This window comes from Xyrauchen texanus, chromosome 45, assembly GCF_025860055.1.
Source record: "Xyrauchen texanus isolate HMW12.3.18 chromosome 45, RBS_HiC_50CHRs, whole genome shotgun sequence".
Classification (NCBI taxonomy): Eukaryota; Metazoa; Chordata; class Actinopteri; order Cypriniformes; family Catostomidae; genus Xyrauchen; species Xyrauchen texanus.
This window is the reverse complement of record NC_068320.1, coordinates 3,127,593-3,145,007: the sequence shown is the minus strand read 5'-3', so window position 1 is coordinate 3,145,007 and position 17,415 is coordinate 3,127,593. Positions and strand designations below refer to the sequence as shown.

Genomic DNA, 17,415 nt, shown 5'->3' with positions numbered 1-17,415 from the left:
CCTCTTGCTTTAAAACAACAAATCCAAAGCACTCTTACATACTCAAAGGTAACTGTTAAACTGCCCGAGTTAAAGATTGGAGAAGTATATATTGGAGACAAAAAATGTAGTAATAAAGTAATAGGGAATGTATTAAAATGTAAGTTGTTTTCAGATTACAATAAACCTTCAAAATTTAAACAATTTGAAAATGAAACTTTTAAAAACAAATTCTGTGAGTACCTTAAATGGCCAATACTACCTAAAATGAAGGATATTCAGTTTAGGATTATTAATAAAGTGTATCCCGCTGCTGAGGTTTTGCGTAAAAGATTCCGTTTTGAAGTAGATCCTTGTGTGTTTTGCTTAGTAGAGCCCGAAACCATTGATCATTTATTTTATTCTTGTCCAGTAATATTGGAATTCTGGCAGGATCTTTTCAGTTGGTTAAACATTGATATCAACACTGATATTCCATCACTAAATTTGTTTCAGATTTTGGTTTATGCAGATGGGTTTTCAAAAAAGTTGTCTTTTACTTTGAACATTATTATTACAATGGGTAAATACCATATACACAAAAGTAAGTGGAATAACAGTAAGCCCTCTTTAAATTACTTTAAAAATGAATGCAAAAATTATTTAGAATCTTTAAAACATTTATCCAAAGAGAATGAAACCCTTGAAGATTTGTATAAATCCATGTATGAGTCTCTTTCCTTTTAAGTTTGGTAAGATTTAAATATGTTTTTTTTTTTTTTTTTTTAGATAATAGTTAATAAATGTTGTTTTGTTTGTTGTTATTGTATGTAATATATACACATATGGACATTTAGGATGGAGATTTAAAAAAAAAAAAAAAAGTGTATATTTGTATTTGGCATTTGATTGTTCCCTATTTGTTTTTGTAAATTGGTATTGTTCAATAAAGAAAAAAAAAAAAAAGAACCTGAAGTGAGGGGCGGAGCTTACGTTCTAAACCGAGTAGCGCCACCTAACGTTTTGGGGAGTAGGCTACACCACCAGTTTCAGAACCCCAGCGCCAGAACCTGAAGTAAGGGGCGGAGCTTACGTTCGAAACCGAGTAGCGCCACCTAACGTTTTGGAGAGTACTTTGCTTTTATTACAAATGAAACATCATACTTTATACGTATGTTATAATGATTCTTTAAGGTACAGTACAATAAGCATTTTAAAACATTGATCTTGTGTAATATAATTGTAAATAGTTATCCATTTCATTGTATTATGAGAGTTACTTCCTGATCATGATGGTGAAAAAAAATGCTTGAAACTTATGGGCATTTTATATAAAATATGCTTTATTTCACAAGAACATGTGCAGCATGCATTTTTCTTTATGTAAAATAAAACATGTCAAAAAACTAAAAATTCAGCATCATTTTAAAATAAACAATAAAAATATATACAACAAATGACCAATTCACCCCTAGGCCCATTTTATCATGACAATCCTGTATAAATTAAACTTCAAATGTATCAAATGAGGAATTCACTCTCAGGCCCATTTTGTCCTTACATTCTTGCAAAAATAACTCCATGTCATCCCTGAACACAAAATGAAATAGAAAGGGCTCTTTGGTAGCTTCTGACTGTTCCAGGAGATTGTTGCGGGCCTTTTCCTTGTCGTCTTCATTCATTCGAATGAAAAGAGGCTCTTCCACTGGACCCCTGAGCAGATGGCTGTTGGAATGGAGCCATTTCACAGCTTCTTTCATGTGCCGGATTATTGGGAGCTCCTTCATTACAGAATATTAAAGGAAAATGTGACTTTATAAATGTGACATATAAATGTATTATATGTTAAGAGATTATATATACATTATATATATATATATATATATATATATATATATATACACACACCTCACTGCTGCTAAGCGTAGCTTGTTCTTCACATGGAAGGGACTCTTGTAGGGTTTCTGCACTGGAATATATATATCTTGGTTAATTTAAAATTGATCAGAAGAGGGTGCAAAAGTAACGGTGGGCTGGAGTAAATGTCCAGTATCTACCTTTCAGAGAAAACCCCAAAGTTCTCCAGAAGAATAAGAGCCCACCATCTCTGTATGTTTGGAAAGTCGCACTGGAAGACAAAAATAGAGAAATCTTGATATTTCAACTGCTACAACATCATGAAGGTCAATTACTTGAACTGGTAATTACTTACAGATGTAAAATCAAAGGGTGCTCCCAAGACAAGATGTAGAGCATACTGGAAAACAGCAAAAATTAAGGAACATTATCTCCGTAAACGTCAAATTAAAAAAATTCTTCCTTGTTCCATATTTAACAACTTTAAAAAATTAAAATAAAAACACCACCACACCAATCATTGGTTTAATTATATCAAAACAATGTCTTAATACAATAAAGTATGACAACATATTCAAGCTTCAATAAGATGATAAAGTTATGCACAAATTAAATATTTAGCAGATAAACGCTGAACTTAATATATGCGATAATTTTTCACCACATGATTTCAAAAACGTTAGACAACGTTACACAACTCACCATGCTCTCCGCCATGCTTGTCTCATTGTCAATAACTCCTGAAACTGGGGTGCTGTTCTGAAACTGGGGTGCTGAAACTGGTGGTGCTGCGTGTCTGCAGCTGGATATGTCTCGCAGAACTTGCAAATCACAAACTCGAGCACAGAAAATATGATTGTGCACACAAATTAACAAGTCCCACACACGCGCAAGTTTTTTCTGCACGCGCGCAGAACTGTACACACGCGACAAGAAAAAACATACAAAACTCTCTTAGTGGAGAATTAAGAAATATACATCAATTGGAACAATACAATTATTGTCAGTGTAAATGAAAAAAAGCGTCCCTACACAATACTGAACAACAAAAAGCAAACAACAAGGGGGTATTGGTTTAAAAAAATAAAAAAAGTCTCGAGATCAAAAGGCTTGAGAAAAAAAATGTATATTAAAGAAAACATTAAATTAAAGCATCCTTTAGACGTAGCATACAAGTGGATATTTATAGAAACAATTGTCTGGATATGTCACTACACATCTTTCTTGCAATTTTACTTGATGTTACTTTTTCAGTGAGGAAAAATACAATTTATAATCGTTCATAAACCATGAAAAAGAAGGATTTGAATATCTCCACTTACTATAATGAATGATATTTACCCATGAGGACAATCATATTAACCAAATCAGAAAGGGATGAATCTACATTATGTAGATTATCTTTTATATGGACTACATGGATCCATATAAAAGATAATTTGTGATAAATCATCAATCTTAAATGACAGCCAATTATGTAAATCAGACCAGAAGCTTTTGGCCATAGGACATAAAAAGAACAAGTGTTCCAGAGTCTCATCAGCTGCCTCACAAAATACACAGGGATATACTTCAAGTTTATACCTCTTTCTTAGAAAGTCAGCAACTGGATATATTTTATAAATAATTTTAAAGTGAGTCTCTTTGACTTTAGGGGAAATGGGCAATTTGATGAATTTGAAATGTGGTTTATCTATGGACAAGGCATTCATATTTGGAATGTGTACACACAATCCTCTATTATAATCCAAAAACATTTTGTTATATAAATACATTTGTTATAACATTTTCTGTAATGTAAATTACATTCATTAATTACTAGATTTGGTAAGGTTGGTAAGCCAATCACGAGAGAGTCTAAGAGATGCAGCCAATCAATACAGTATTTGGTCAGCAGCCAATAGCATTTGTTAACAGAAAGGATTGGGCCCCGCCCCTGAGTGTCAAAACCGACTTGTGTGCAGAAAATAACTCGCGCGTGTGTGGGACTTGTTAATTTGTGTGCACAATCATATTTTTTGTGCTGGAGTTTGTGATTTGCAAGTTCTGCAGGTTTAAATTTTACGTGCGAGCTGTGTCATGGTGCTCATACACTCTAAAAAATAAAACATTGGGTCAACAAAAAAAAATATGTTAACCGTTTCCACTAGAATTTCTAAGTTAAGACTGCTGGCAGAATTACATTAATTCAAAGCAATGTTTTGAGTATGGTGAATTACCTTTTAGGCCACAATAAAACACATTTTTAAGTAACATGAACTTAAAACATTATGTTGAATCAACTTAATTACTTGCATTCATGTTGAAAATTATTAAGTTCATGTTACTTAAAAATGTGTTTTATTGTGGCCTAAAATCTTCTTCACCTTACTTAAAACATTATGTTGAATCAACTTACTTAATAATTAAAATACAACACAGAATATGTGTTGTGAAAACACACAGACAAATGTGTTACTTTAGTTAACACATTAATGTGTCTTTTTGTATACATCTAACACAACTGTGTGTTATAGATTTATTTTATTATAAAACATTATTGAAAAAGCTAGATCAGAATACAATATGTAGTTATCATGAAATCACACTGAAGCATTGAATACGGTTCACATACTGTTTATTTTGCATTTTTTCTGGTTTTAACATGGAATTCATACTGTAAAAAATACTGTTGATAAAAAATAAGCATTTCAAAACATTAATCATATAAAACATTCATAATGTTGTTGCATGTGACATTGCAACTTTATAAAAATCTAACACAATGCATACCGGCACCAGTTCCAACAAGTATGAGATAGCAGAATTGACACAGCATTTACTGCCGGCGACGCTTCTCCCAGATGCCGTGGGTGGAAGAAGATGAACGAGGATCCTTAACATAGTGTAACACAGCTCATCTTGATGGAGTAAAGATACAGGTCACATGCAAAAGATTAAAAACAAAATTATATTTGAAATGATTACCTTTAAATCATGAACTGAATGATAAAATATACATGTGATTTTCACAGAAACCCAATTTAGAAATTTATGCAAATGCCACAGAAATAAAAGAAGAAAATCGTACCATCCTGCTGATTGTCAGCTTTCTCCAATAAGTGTCTGATGTACATTTGTTTCTCAAAGGATGCTATTTCCTTGAGTTTTGGGATAATCGTCCCCTACCATTTCTTGATAAACATGTCTTCTTTCCCATCTGTCATCTTGGAAAATTCAATGTCCACCTGCAGTGCATAAAACAAAAAACAAAGAAATTATTAATATTAACAAATTATGAAACACAACCTTTGTGTAAAGTTCTCTGCAGCTTAGTTTAACATGTATTACCAAGGCTGGCATGTCCAGAAATCTGGGATATTCCTTGAAGATTTGACCAACAGTTGGCGATTTCGATAGTTATCCATCTTCTACGGTAACTGAAGGTTTGGTCAATTGCAGTCTTTATTGACGATGAGTTCTCTGGAGAGGGTCGCATCCTCTTTATAAAGGTCAACCACTCAGTGGGCACTGTTTCATCAGTAATCGGCAGAGAAGGTTGGTCTGTAGGAAGACGTCGTTTCAAATTGTAGATCCGCTGGCTCTGTTGAAGTTTCCGTCTGATGTTCCGTAGTCTCATTTCTATAAATCCACTGTGTGATGGCCCATCAAAAAAATGCTCCTAACATGAGAAATGGACAAATAAAAAGTTGGACTCAAGTATGCTTTTGCAGTTTGTATACGCACTGCCAAGTAATTTCATACTCATAAATTAATAATGTAAAACATCCTTACATGTCCTTCATTTTCGCCAAATGGGACATTAATCCTTAATGAGGGGAACAGTGACACAATCTCCTTTGCCAGTGCCAGCTTTTCTGTACCAGATGGATAGCTAAAAAAGGGGCAATACAAGCATATACATGCAGAAACTCGTATTAACACAAACATTGACATGCACACAAAAAGTTCCCACTTTGAATAATACATTGATACTCTAGACCAGTGATGGGCAAACTCGACCCTTCCAGTGAGGCCACTGTCCGGCAGAGTTTAGCTCAATCCTAATCAAACACACCTGAACTAGCTAATCAATCTCTTCATGATTACTAGAAGGCTAAAGCCAGGTTTTATCAGGGATGTTAACAAGTTAAATTCTGCAGGACAGCTGCATTTACATGGACCCTTATAATCGAATTGACTGCTCAATCGGACTAAAAAACCTTCATGTAAACATCTTAATCGATCTGATTGAGCTCGATCCGATTGGAATTTCGATTGGATTGAAAGGGGTAGTTTATTCCTTTTGTAATCTGATCAAGAGAACATGTAAACACTTGATCGGATTGAAAACCGAAACTGAAAGGACTGTGCATGTGCAATGACATTGAAATAGCGTAATGACATTGAAATAGTGTAATGACGTATGACGCACGGAACGCGCTGTTCTTCCTGTTGAATAAAGTGTCATCTAAATGAATCATTACGCTATTTCAACGTCATTACACTATTTCAACATCATTGCACATGTGCATTCCTTTCAGTTTCGTTTTTTAATCCGATCAAGTGTTTACACTCAGATTACAAAAGGAATAAACTACCCCTTTCAATCCAATCGAAATTCCAATCGGATCGAGCTCAATCAGATCGATTAAGGTGTTTACATGAAGGTTTTTAGTCCGATTGAGCAGTCAATTCGATTATAAGGGTCCATGTAAACACAGCTAATGTTATTTGATGTTATTAATAACTTATGAGTGCAAATCTGTTAAACAGTTATATACTTACAATCCATGCTTTTCTACAAGGTCACTCACAGCCACTTTAACAAGTAACTTTCTCAAAGAAATTGACAATGTCTTTGTGTCTTCATGTTCTCTCAAGATTGTAGGGCCTTTTCCTCGAGCAGTGTCAGCAGACCAGTTGTGGTGACAGTTGTGGTGACAGTCCGGCTTACTTCTGTTGAATGAAACTAAGGGAAAAAAAATTACAATTGAAATGTTTACTTTGAAAATTATAAATAGGAAGAGTGAAAACATGACTCACCAGTAATGACTCAACTCTTCCATCTAATGGATCCTGTGTGATACTAGCAGTATAATATATTTGGAATTTGTCAAGCTCCTTCACTTCTGAATTAACATCGATGTCAATAAATTCTTGAAAATCTGTGTCAAATCTCAGTATTCGATCAATAGATACTTGTTGAGAGAGCTCCGTTTTGGCTGAGTTAATCAGTTCTCCAACACTTCCAACTGTGAATAGTTTTCTCCATGTTTCCTTCCCGTCTATGAAGACAGTCGCGAGAACTCTGTGTAAAATTGTTAGAGTAAACGTGATTTGACCCTCGTCTTCCATTACCTAGATAAAAGATATAATAACACCATATTATAATGCTGTAATCATACAAGAGTCATAATTTAATAATGAGAAAATGTAAACGTTAAGTGTATCGCGTTATCAATACATGTAAATAGCCTAGTCAGTGACAAGCAATGTAACTTAGCACAAAGTGGCGCGCTTTTTAAACCACACAACACTCATCGCCACAATGCAGTGGTTAAAAGGACGTTTTCGGTAAAATGACTGTTAGAGACTAGTAAAATGAGTTCAAACTTAAGGTGCCATGTATATTAACCTTTAACGTTACGACTTTTTAAAAACAATTATTAGCAGTCATACCCAATAAATAAACAGCTTTGCAAAGCGTGATAGCTCGCTTGCCTTGACGCTAGTTAACACACAAAACATATTCGGCTACGGAACATGAAAACGGTTAAAACAAACAAATTATGTTTCCTGGACAATTAACACAACTCTTTCTCATGCTATGTGGAGAAATATTTATTATTTTACACGTTTAATTATATTCACTCACCTGAGGCAGACAGACGCATTTCTGAATTCTGACGGCTGGCTAGGCGTCGGTTGGAAAAGAACGCCACCGCGCATGCACAGCAAAAACATCCCCGTAGTCCCAACAGTTGTTTCCCCCCAGCGAGTTAAAATGCTTTATTCACATTTTCAACATGATAAATAAATCCAATCATTAAAGTTGACATCGCCTGTTGAGTATTTGCAACAGAATATATGCCTTTTATATAAACATGTACTACTAAATGTGTTTAACACCGTAATTGTGTAAACAGTTGAGCACAATATTTACACATCATGTGTCTGTAGTAACACAAAATGTGTTACAAATCCTTTTACACATATTTTGTGTTCATTTTTAACACATCAATTTTAAGACTATAGTCACTCGTCTGGCCTTGAACATGCGCGCACATGCGGGAAACTGTGGGCCGTTTACACGTCATCAAATTGTATTTTACATTAACAGAACTTAAATTTAAATTATTTTTTATTAACTGAAAATGTTAAACTCTGACAACTCATGATTGTATATTTAATCAATAGGCACAATTTGTGTGTCATCCAAGCTCAATAAGATAACAATTACAAGTAAAAACTGTAACAGTATCTCAGAACTTGATTTTTTATTTCACAACAATATATATATTTAAGTAATGACTAAAGGTCCTCTGAATTAGTTTTTAGAGTGTACTGTTGAAATTCACTTGCGCGCTGTGTTTTTGCGCTTGCGCTGTTTTGTCCAACATTAAACGGCATATATGTGGTGCAAAAGGGAGAGCGCTTGAAACTTGTCATTTGCAAGCGGAAAACAGTGTTTGAGACTCGTAGCAGCAGATTGAAGCTGTTGTATTTATGTACTTGTGTATGTGCGAGAAAAATATAAAAGGACAAAAAAAGATATTTGTGAGAAAATATTCTACAAGTGTAGAACTCTCATTGGATGAATTCACATACTGATTTGCGGATAAGCAAGATTTGTCCGTGACTTCACATTTTTTGATGCAGGTGTGTGAATGTTTTTTGCACCATAGTCACTGCAGCAACTGTAGCAAAAATGTGAGCGTATGAGCTTTTAAATTTGTGACTCGTAGAAAAGGATTTGTGCACCTGCAATGAAGAATTTGAGAAGGTGTAACTGTTGTGTTGTGTTGTGTTTGTGGGAGAGAAATAAAATCTACAAGCTTGCAACTCTTAAATTAAATTTCTCTGTGACTTCAAATTTACTCTACAACTACAAATAACACTGTCACAAGTGCTCATTTGATTTGCACCAAAAATATCTTCATAACCCTGCCTTAGTTATTGCTGAACGAGTTACAGCCTGCATTTAACACCGATTCAGAGTTTCACTGTGGGGCGAACGCCCCCTAGCGTAACCGCGAAACATTTCCAAACAGTTGATGTGAAGAAGTCTCGTTTGCTGAAATCAAGTCCGAAAGTATTGGTTCGAAACAAATGATTCGTAAAAGTTTCGAAGCTTTATGAAGCGTGTTTCGAAAACGCCCATACATATAGCTAACCTATAGCTAATGTGATATTCGTGTGGGTATTACCTGTAAATGCCTCTTAATGACTGCTTCTTCACAACTGGAAGGCATAAATTGCACTGAACTGTAAAGTTGTTTCCCTTTTCTCCATTGAAGAGACAATAATGTCGGAATTTCCAAGAAAAAAACAATGACATTTCTCCAGTGGCCATTGCGATGAAACAGCCTTTTTAAATGGTTTGACCTCGTTTGCATCAGCGCACTCTGTTGACGTGTATGACGGGTGTTATTTTCGCATGTGACAGGGAGTGGCGCCAGAATCACCACGTGCACAACAAGAGTGAACCAGAAAGCTCTACAGCGTGCGTGTGATCATATCTGTGCCTCTCTAGAGCGAGCAGAGGTCTTTAACATTTTCTGTCAGGAGGATGTTTTTTTCATTTTGTTATAAATTAAATTGTAATCCTGCTAGTAATCCCAATTTTTACCAAATGTAACTAATCTGAATACATTGTTTTTTATGAAAATGTAATGGATTAGTTAGCCATTTGTTTGTATCCTGATTATGTAACACCATAACAAGTATTCCCTTACTCCCCAAGCATGAAGGTCAATCACCCCATATTTATTTAACCTTCCACCTGTCCTTGTTCAGATGTTTCCACCAGATAAACAATTAAAAAAATAATCTACCTATCTTACTTCAATATGGAGGATCAAAGGCTGCGTTAAAATTGCCCATATCCAGGGTTGGGAGGGTTACTTTTGGAATGTATTCCACTACAGATCACAGGATACATACTGTAAAATGTATTTTTTAACATATTCCATTAGATTACTCAAGGTCAGTAACATACTCTAAATACTTTGGATTACATCTTCAGCACTGTTAATTTTTTTCACTTGTTTTGACTATAAAAATTCTGCCAGTACAGTAAAACAAAATACACATGTTAAAAATACATTATCTGAAAAACCCAAATATCTTATGCAGTGTTGTTTCTAAATTGACCATTTACTAACGTACACTACTGAAACAATAGTAATTATATGTATATGCAAATTAATTGACATCATCATCTCTTACAAGTGAACGGCACAGATAATTCTAGGAACGTCCAAACATGGTGTTCAGTTCAACCATGTGAATGCAATCATTTAAAAGCTGATATTTTTAAAACACTAAATCAAGTCGTCCATCCGATTAGGGTCAGAGGTGAGTCAATGATTGAGAGGGCTCTTCTCCATTTATATTCTCTTGGAGTTCAGTTCCTCTGGCTTTGTCACTTGGCTCTCAAAACCCCAAACAATATTTGCTATGACATTAGACAGAACAAAACAGAGGGTTATCTTTCCCTCAAGGTTGAAGCAAACCTCACTGGAACACAGGCCTTGTCCTGCTGAAACAAACTTGACGATAGAACAACACATCCAAACACAACACAGCAAAGTTAGGCTGAAATGTACTTTGTTACGAATGCCAAGGATGCATTTGTGTCATTAAATGATTGAAGAATTAACTCACATTTACACATGTTCTCTGGGAGCTGGGCTTCATGAGAAAGCACTCTTACTGCATTCCTGACATGGGTCAGACCAAACACACACATGACCTGCAACATTCATGACTATAACATGACCTGAATTACAGCACATGATTAAAAGACAGCGATTCCTTTTGATTATAACAATTGCTAAAGCTGCACTATGTATGATTTGTTTTGGTTAAAAATAGCAAGTTGCCATTATTTATTGAGTACATAAACAATCAGTGTTAAAAACAATGTTCTTACCTTGCTTACCCCGATTCACTATGGTAAGCCTATACAAATTATTTGTTTTTGAGCTGTCGGGTCGGATTTGGAGCGAAATCAAAGGCTTATGACCTACATCCATGCGTCATTACGTCGTCCATAAACACAGCAAAGAAGAACATGTTCTGGCTGGGGAAACTACGCTGTTCAGTTCAGTCAGTCACACATACACAGTTCAAGACAGCATTGCTGCAGTCTGGATGGATGTATACCTGTTATCCATTTGGCAAAATTATTTAACTGATATGATACTTGGATATGTTTTATGTTAAACCTAATATTGCTTGTCAGGCTTGTATGAATCGAACATCTCATGTGTTAACCGAACACTATGTATCTACGTTGTCGGGGAAGTTACTGTGACATGCTTACAAATATTAATGACTTCCGAAACTTCTTGTAACTTATATTGCATGTATATTCTATCCCCATCATTATTGAATCCTTTTTTTGTTTTTAGTTTATGGTGTTATGTGTATAGCATACACATACTACTGTAATATTACGGTTAATTTGCATTGTCAACTGAGACTTTACAACATGAAAATAATAACGTCTTCAATTGAACTAATTTTTCACTAGTTTCACCTTTTAAATTGATGTGTAGTACAATACAGACATAAATAGTAGATAAAACACTTGAACATTCATATTAAAATATACTGGTAGTGATTGAGTCCCCTGTTGTCTATGTAAAAGCGCTTTGCATTTAGTGTCAGAAAAGCACTAGAAGTGTCATCTTCATTTACTCAAAATAAGTAAATGAAAGGGCTTCGTACTTCAGTTTTAAATGTTTAATTATATAACAATATAAAAATTGAAAATAGCACATTATGACTCCTTATCTGAATATCTCTGTCATGATCACACACAGGAGATGTCCAGATAAGGTCAAACCATGAGACTCATCTGCCATAGAAGCAGTACCGAAACATGACTTGCATAATGTGTTCTTCTGCAAATTGTTTGCAGTATAGAGTTTGAACCACAGATATTGCTAGAGAGCAGTTACATAGTGCAGCTTTAATGTATTCAACTTATCAATAGACTGAACAGATTAAAATCACCCCTTCCCTGACAACATGTCATGTACCACAAATCCCATAAACCTCTTTTCCAACATTTTCCAGTTTGGATTAGAATAGAGTTATTTATCTTTGTGATTATTGTCAATATCTATCACTCACACACACTCAAGTAAGGATTGAATGCAACTTGGTTTGAAAGGGCATACCTTTTATTTACAAATAACCACAGAAGTCAAATCTTTCCAGTCTGAATACTTCCTCCTTTATCAAATTATATTAAGAAATGATTATAAAATGTACAATACATTTACTTGTTTTCCCATAATTTAATCCCTTAGATATAAAAAGAGTTGTGCTTAAGAGACAAACGCCTTTTCAAACAGATTACTCAACCTGAAAGTACATTATTTACATAATCTGTAAAAAAGAAAAACAATCATCAGCAAAGAAACTAATTAAAACAGTACCATTAACCACAAAATCACAATGAAAAAATTAAATAAACATTTAAACATCTCTGTCACAGCATTTATTTTGGGCCATGTGCTCATTAAAAACAGTTTTCAGCATGTAGATTCAATTTTACAAAATCATTTCTATCAGAAGACTATGACTTTCTTTGAACATTAGTTCATATTTAGAGCATGTTGACCTGAAGTAGTTTGTATAAGGCACAAGGAGAGAGAAGACAAAGATGTGTCATTTAAAAATAAATAGTACAAAACAGTTCAGCAACAAACAACAACTACCCCTACAGCTAGCTAACCCTCCCTCCCTGAAAACACTTTTTACCAGGAATAAGACAAACTCCAGTTATCAAGTGTTCAACAGTAGTACTCACAAAGCAATCTTTTATTTAGCTGAATATTATCCAAATAATCAAAATGTGTATTGAATATGAACCTCCGTTTAAAAAATAATGGATAGACGGTCCTTCTCAGAAAAGTGATTTGGTCCTTGGTTGGGGCTCATCGGACTTTAAGAAACAGTTTTGCAAATATAACTATTTAATCAGTACTGAAAATATATCAAAGGAAGGTTGACCTTTAAAAACAGGAGTCCTTCAAGATTTTCTAGCAATGGTCGAGATTGATTCAGGGTACAGTTGACACTGGATGTGCTGAACAGTGTGTCTGCTGGTACAATGCTGGGTGGGCAACCTACATAGCGTACAGCTACTTTGGCAAGGTCAGGCCACAATAATTTTTTCAGGTTCCAATAATCTAGAGGATCAGAGCTCTGGTCAAGGATGTCCTCCTCTAAATACTCCAGCACCGCAAGCTCTAATGATTTTGGTTTCTCCTCTTGCTTGATTTTCTGTCTGATGTCATCCATCAGCGCCCAGAGGTTGTCTTTGTTTGTGGCCGATCTATTTAATGGAGTTGTCATCTCACTGCATCCATTGGACAGTGGTGGTTTATTCTCTGCAGTGGTAGATGAAGACATCTCAAGCTCTTGTATGAGGCCCTGCTTGCACTGCTCGGCCTCCTCCTCAGTGAAGAGGGAGGTCTTATACCTTGGGTCCAACATAGTTGCCCATATGTACCTTGGATCATGAAGGGTAGGAGACATTCTCATCACCATGGCCTCCTTTAAGGACTTGAGCATGTTATCAATACCCATGGTTTCATCAAAAAGCAATTCTATCTTTCGATTAAGAATGTGAATGAGTGGAATGACCTGACCTAGTGTTGCAGTGCGGTTGCTCATCTCCCTGCAGGCTACCTCGAAAGGCTTCAGGGCATTGCAAACTGACAGCATGACTTCCCATTGGTCACAGCTTATCAGTTCCCTGTAATTGCACTCGAAAGACATCTCATCGATGGCTTTTTTTTGTTCTACTAATCTCTCAAGCATAAAATAGGATGTCTTCCACTTAGAGGGAACGTCCTGGACCAGTGGATTTTCAGGCAACTGATAAGCTTTCTGCAGTTCCGCCAACTTCTCCTTTGCTTTCACAGAACGATGTACTCGCTCGCAGATTTTTCGAGCAATGCTGAGCAAGTTCTGCACCATCCTCTGACTTTTTATGGCTTCATTGACAATGAGGTCTATGTTGTGACCAAAACACTGCATGGTGGCATGGTGATTGCTCTCTAGTATGCTTCCAATAGTTTGATTATCCGTTACAGTGAATCCAGTTTTAAGGCCTGAGGAACCAATCCAGGTGTCCCAAAAATCTTCAAGCTGCTTCTGTATGCTCAGCATATTAAAGTCACAGTCAATTGAGGAAACACCAAGAAGGGCTGAGCAGTGGAAATCATGCCCTTGAGGAATAACCTGTGACTCAAATGTTACCCAGTGGGCTGTAAGAATCAAGTACTCTTGGGTTTGGCTGCTCACCCATACACTTGTGGTGAAATGGATGACTCCTCCTTCAGCCTCCTTGAGGTGTTTGAGAACAACCTCTTTCACGTTTCTGTACATGTCTGGAATTGCAGTGCTGGTGAAGTAGCATGATGAAGGTAGAGAATACTGTGGCTGGAGGTATTCAAGTAACCGGTTCAGGCCAACATTCTCCACTACGTTTGATGGCTGAAGATCCAGTGCAAGCATTTCTGCTATGAGTTTGGTGATTTTTTTGGCAACTGGGTGGCATTCGCTGAATTTCTCTGCATTCTCCCCATGAGTAGAAATGTCTATGAGCTCCTGCTTCACTTGAATTTCAGCAGATGACACATCACCTGAGATATTACTATTGTTTTCAAGCACATGTCCATGAAACCTCTGCATGTGCCTCAATAAGCAACTAGTGCCTAAATTGGTTGTCTTTTTGCCCCTACTAATTGTGCGACTACAGTGCAAACAGACCACTTTTGTTGGGTCTGTAGAGGAAATAGAAAAGTGATTCCACAGCTTTGAAGTCTTTTTGCTGAAACCAGGCAGAGCATGGGGTTTGTTCTCAATAGCAGGGCTGTCCATTGCATGTGATAGCATGCTTTCCTCTGCAGGAGGAGTAGATTGGGGTGACTGGGGCGAGATATCTTTGTTACTTGTGCTTTTTGGGGTCTTGAGGACATTAGGATGCCGTCGCATCAAATGTCTCATTAAACAGCTTGTGCCAAAGTCCCCACGTTTACCGCGACTAATTACACAGGGACAGTACCGACACAACGCTTTAAGTTGGTCTACAGGAGATACAATGAAATGATGCCATACTTCTGATTTCACCCGTTTCATTATTTTCTTGTTTTGCTGGAAAATTGAACTTGGATCTTGGGATAGACTCTGCCCCTCAGTGTGCTCCTCTGGAGAGAATAACAAAGGTATGCTTTCCCCTTTCAGTCCAAAAGATGCCTCAAGTGTGGACTCTTGTAAAGATTGATATGTAGTATTGTTCGCCTCCTCTTCAATCGTCATGTGCTCACTGTCATCATTGGGCACATCGTCTGATATGGTTTGAGGGGGATATGGGGTACAGAAGAGTTCCTTTTTGATCTCTGTGGAGTCCTGAACCTGTGTGCTCGACAGAAGTGTTGGCGGAGTGGTGAAAGGTGGAGGAATGCTTGAGCCCTGTCCGTTTTCTTCAATGACTATGTCTCTATGGGCCCGCCACATGTGACGAATAAGGCAGCTCGTTCCCAAGTCTTTCCCATTTTTACCACGACTGAACTCATTCATGCAGTGAATACACACAGCTTTCGAGCTGTCAGCAGGTGATAAATAAAAGTGTTTCCATACTGCTGAGCGCCGCCGAGAATTCGAGCTCTTGGGTGCAGATCCAGGACTTTCAGACCCTAGGTCTATGGTATCCTCATTAGGGTTGTTAAAGGAATGTGGGGATGGAACTGTACTAGAGTCACCCTCAACACTCTTTTCTGCATTTGGTTTGACCTTTTGTAAAGACTCTTTGGACACTACATCTGTGGCCTCTGCTAAAAAGGTGGGCAGTGAAGTATGGTTGTCTATGTTGGGCTTGATGCTTCCAGCCAAGTCTCCACTGTTTGCGGATACATTAGGAGGTATTAAAGATGAGGAAGTATTGGAACAATTATTTAATGGGTCGCCATCTTGCAGAAGAACAGAGGGGTGAGCCCTTCGCACATGCCTCATTAAACAACTAGTACTGAGGTCTTTCTCGTTTTTACCCCGACTGAACTCCTTCATACAGTACATACAGATTGCTTTGGTACTATCACGTGGTGATATGAAAAAATGGTTCCAGGCAGGAGATTTTTTTCTAGGGTTAAGGGGACTTCGAATGGACGACAGAAGGCTTTGTGTAACTGCATCCATTGCAACATCATAAAGAGTACTTGAGTAGCCACTAAACAAGCTACCATACTCATCATCATAACCTCTGGTGGCAAAAGGGCCAAAGGCCCCATCAAAAGATAACTTTTCATCGTCCTGAGCAGTTTCACCCATTTCATTTGGTTCTGCTTTGATACATACACTCGTTTTGCTTTCTGATGAATTATTTATTTCTGTGTTCTGGGTCTTATCTGAAATAGCTGGAGAGTCATGCTTTTCACAAGTTTCAACTGTCGAATCCTCAGTTGAAACCCTGTCAACCTGAGAAGATAGATCTTCCTCTGTGCCTTCAAATGGCAAAGGCACCAAAGAGTCTTTAGCCAGTGTATCTGAAGGACAGGGAGGGGGCTGTGCATCCGAAATCTCACGAGGAGTAATGCTGTATGATTTGAACACATAACCATCTTTCCCTTTGATTTTTAAACAGGTTCCTTTGGCCTCTATCCTCTTGTAGTTATCTTTGGAGCCATTATGTTCGTGGCTTGTTTTCTCAGCATTTTGCGAGAGGCCGTCCTCTCTATCCATTATTGCAGGAAGAATTTCTGCAGGTAAAGAAAACTTTCTCTATTGAAAGCAACTTTTTAAGTGTTCAAGTGTCATGGGTTAAGCTTTTTCCACCGTCTTCCATCCAGACGTTTACATTTGCATTATATCTAAGGCCAGATGCAGCAGATATATTGACCTCCATTTAGGGCAGTGTAGAAAACTTGTTCATTTGTAGAATCAATCTGCAAAATTAGAGAAGAGATAGAAAGATAATTAACAAAACAATTCATAATATAAAGCAGTGTTTCCCAACTTTTTTGCCTTAACCTCTTAAGATCCTTGCCATTTTTGGGGATTTCCGCCTGGATTTGGCCTACCCAAATTAAAAAGCATCCCATTCCCACATACTTTGGCCTAAATACACAGTTTTGGTGTCATTTTACAGGAAACCCTTTGAAGTTGCATAAAACACTGCTAAAAATAAAAAATAAATTAAATATATGTTGTCTGAACAGTAATAACCCTCCTAAAAAAAGAGGCGCTTTTTGATTTTTTTTATATAAATTCATTTTTGAAAGTGTATAACTCAAGCCCTGTAAACCCTAGCAGCAAGCAGACAGTTTTGGCTGTTTCCACTAGATGTCAGCAAATACCTGAAAAAGGAATTTTGTCTGT

General features: G+C 36.7%; 1 protein-coding gene and 2 long non-coding RNA genes across 5 annotated transcripts in view; all 3 read right to left on the bottom strand.

Moving 5' to 3' along the window:
- Positions 1 to 4,183: 4,183 nt before the first annotated feature.
- LOC127637794 (uncharacterized) lies at positions 4,184 to 5,210 on the bottom strand. Its single transcript, XR_007969779.1, has 3 exons — positions 5,146 to 5,210; positions 4,886 to 5,042; positions 4,184 to 4,715 (listed from the first exon to the last, which is right to left on the bottom strand). It is a non-coding gene; the product is annotated as an uncharacterized LOC127637794 (long non-coding RNA).
- Positions 5,211 to 6,731: 1,521 nt separating this feature from the next.
- On the bottom strand, positions 6,732 to 7,916 carry LOC127637793 (uncharacterized). The gene is made up of 3 exons (XR_007969778.1): positions 7,673 to 7,916; positions 6,856 to 7,155; positions 6,732 to 6,766 (listed from the first exon to the last, which is right to left on the bottom strand). It is a non-coding gene; the product is annotated as an uncharacterized LOC127637793 (long non-coding RNA).
- A 4,287-nt stretch (positions 7,917 to 12,203) lies between these two features.
- zbed4 (zinc finger, BED-type containing 4) overlaps positions 12,204 to 17,415 on the bottom strand; it is a 35,586-nt gene continuing 30,374 nt past the window's right edge. For all 3 annotated transcript variants that reach the window (XM_052119051.1, XM_052119052.1, XM_052119053.1), the window contains one exon: positions 12,204 to 16,982. In XM_052119051.1, the coding sequence (XP_051975011.1) occupies positions 13,012 to 16,779 (3,768 nt within the window). In that variant the 5' untranslated portion in view covers positions 16,780 to 16,982 and the 3' untranslated portion in view covers positions 12,204 to 13,011. The remainder of the gene's footprint in view (positions 16,983 to 17,415) is intronic.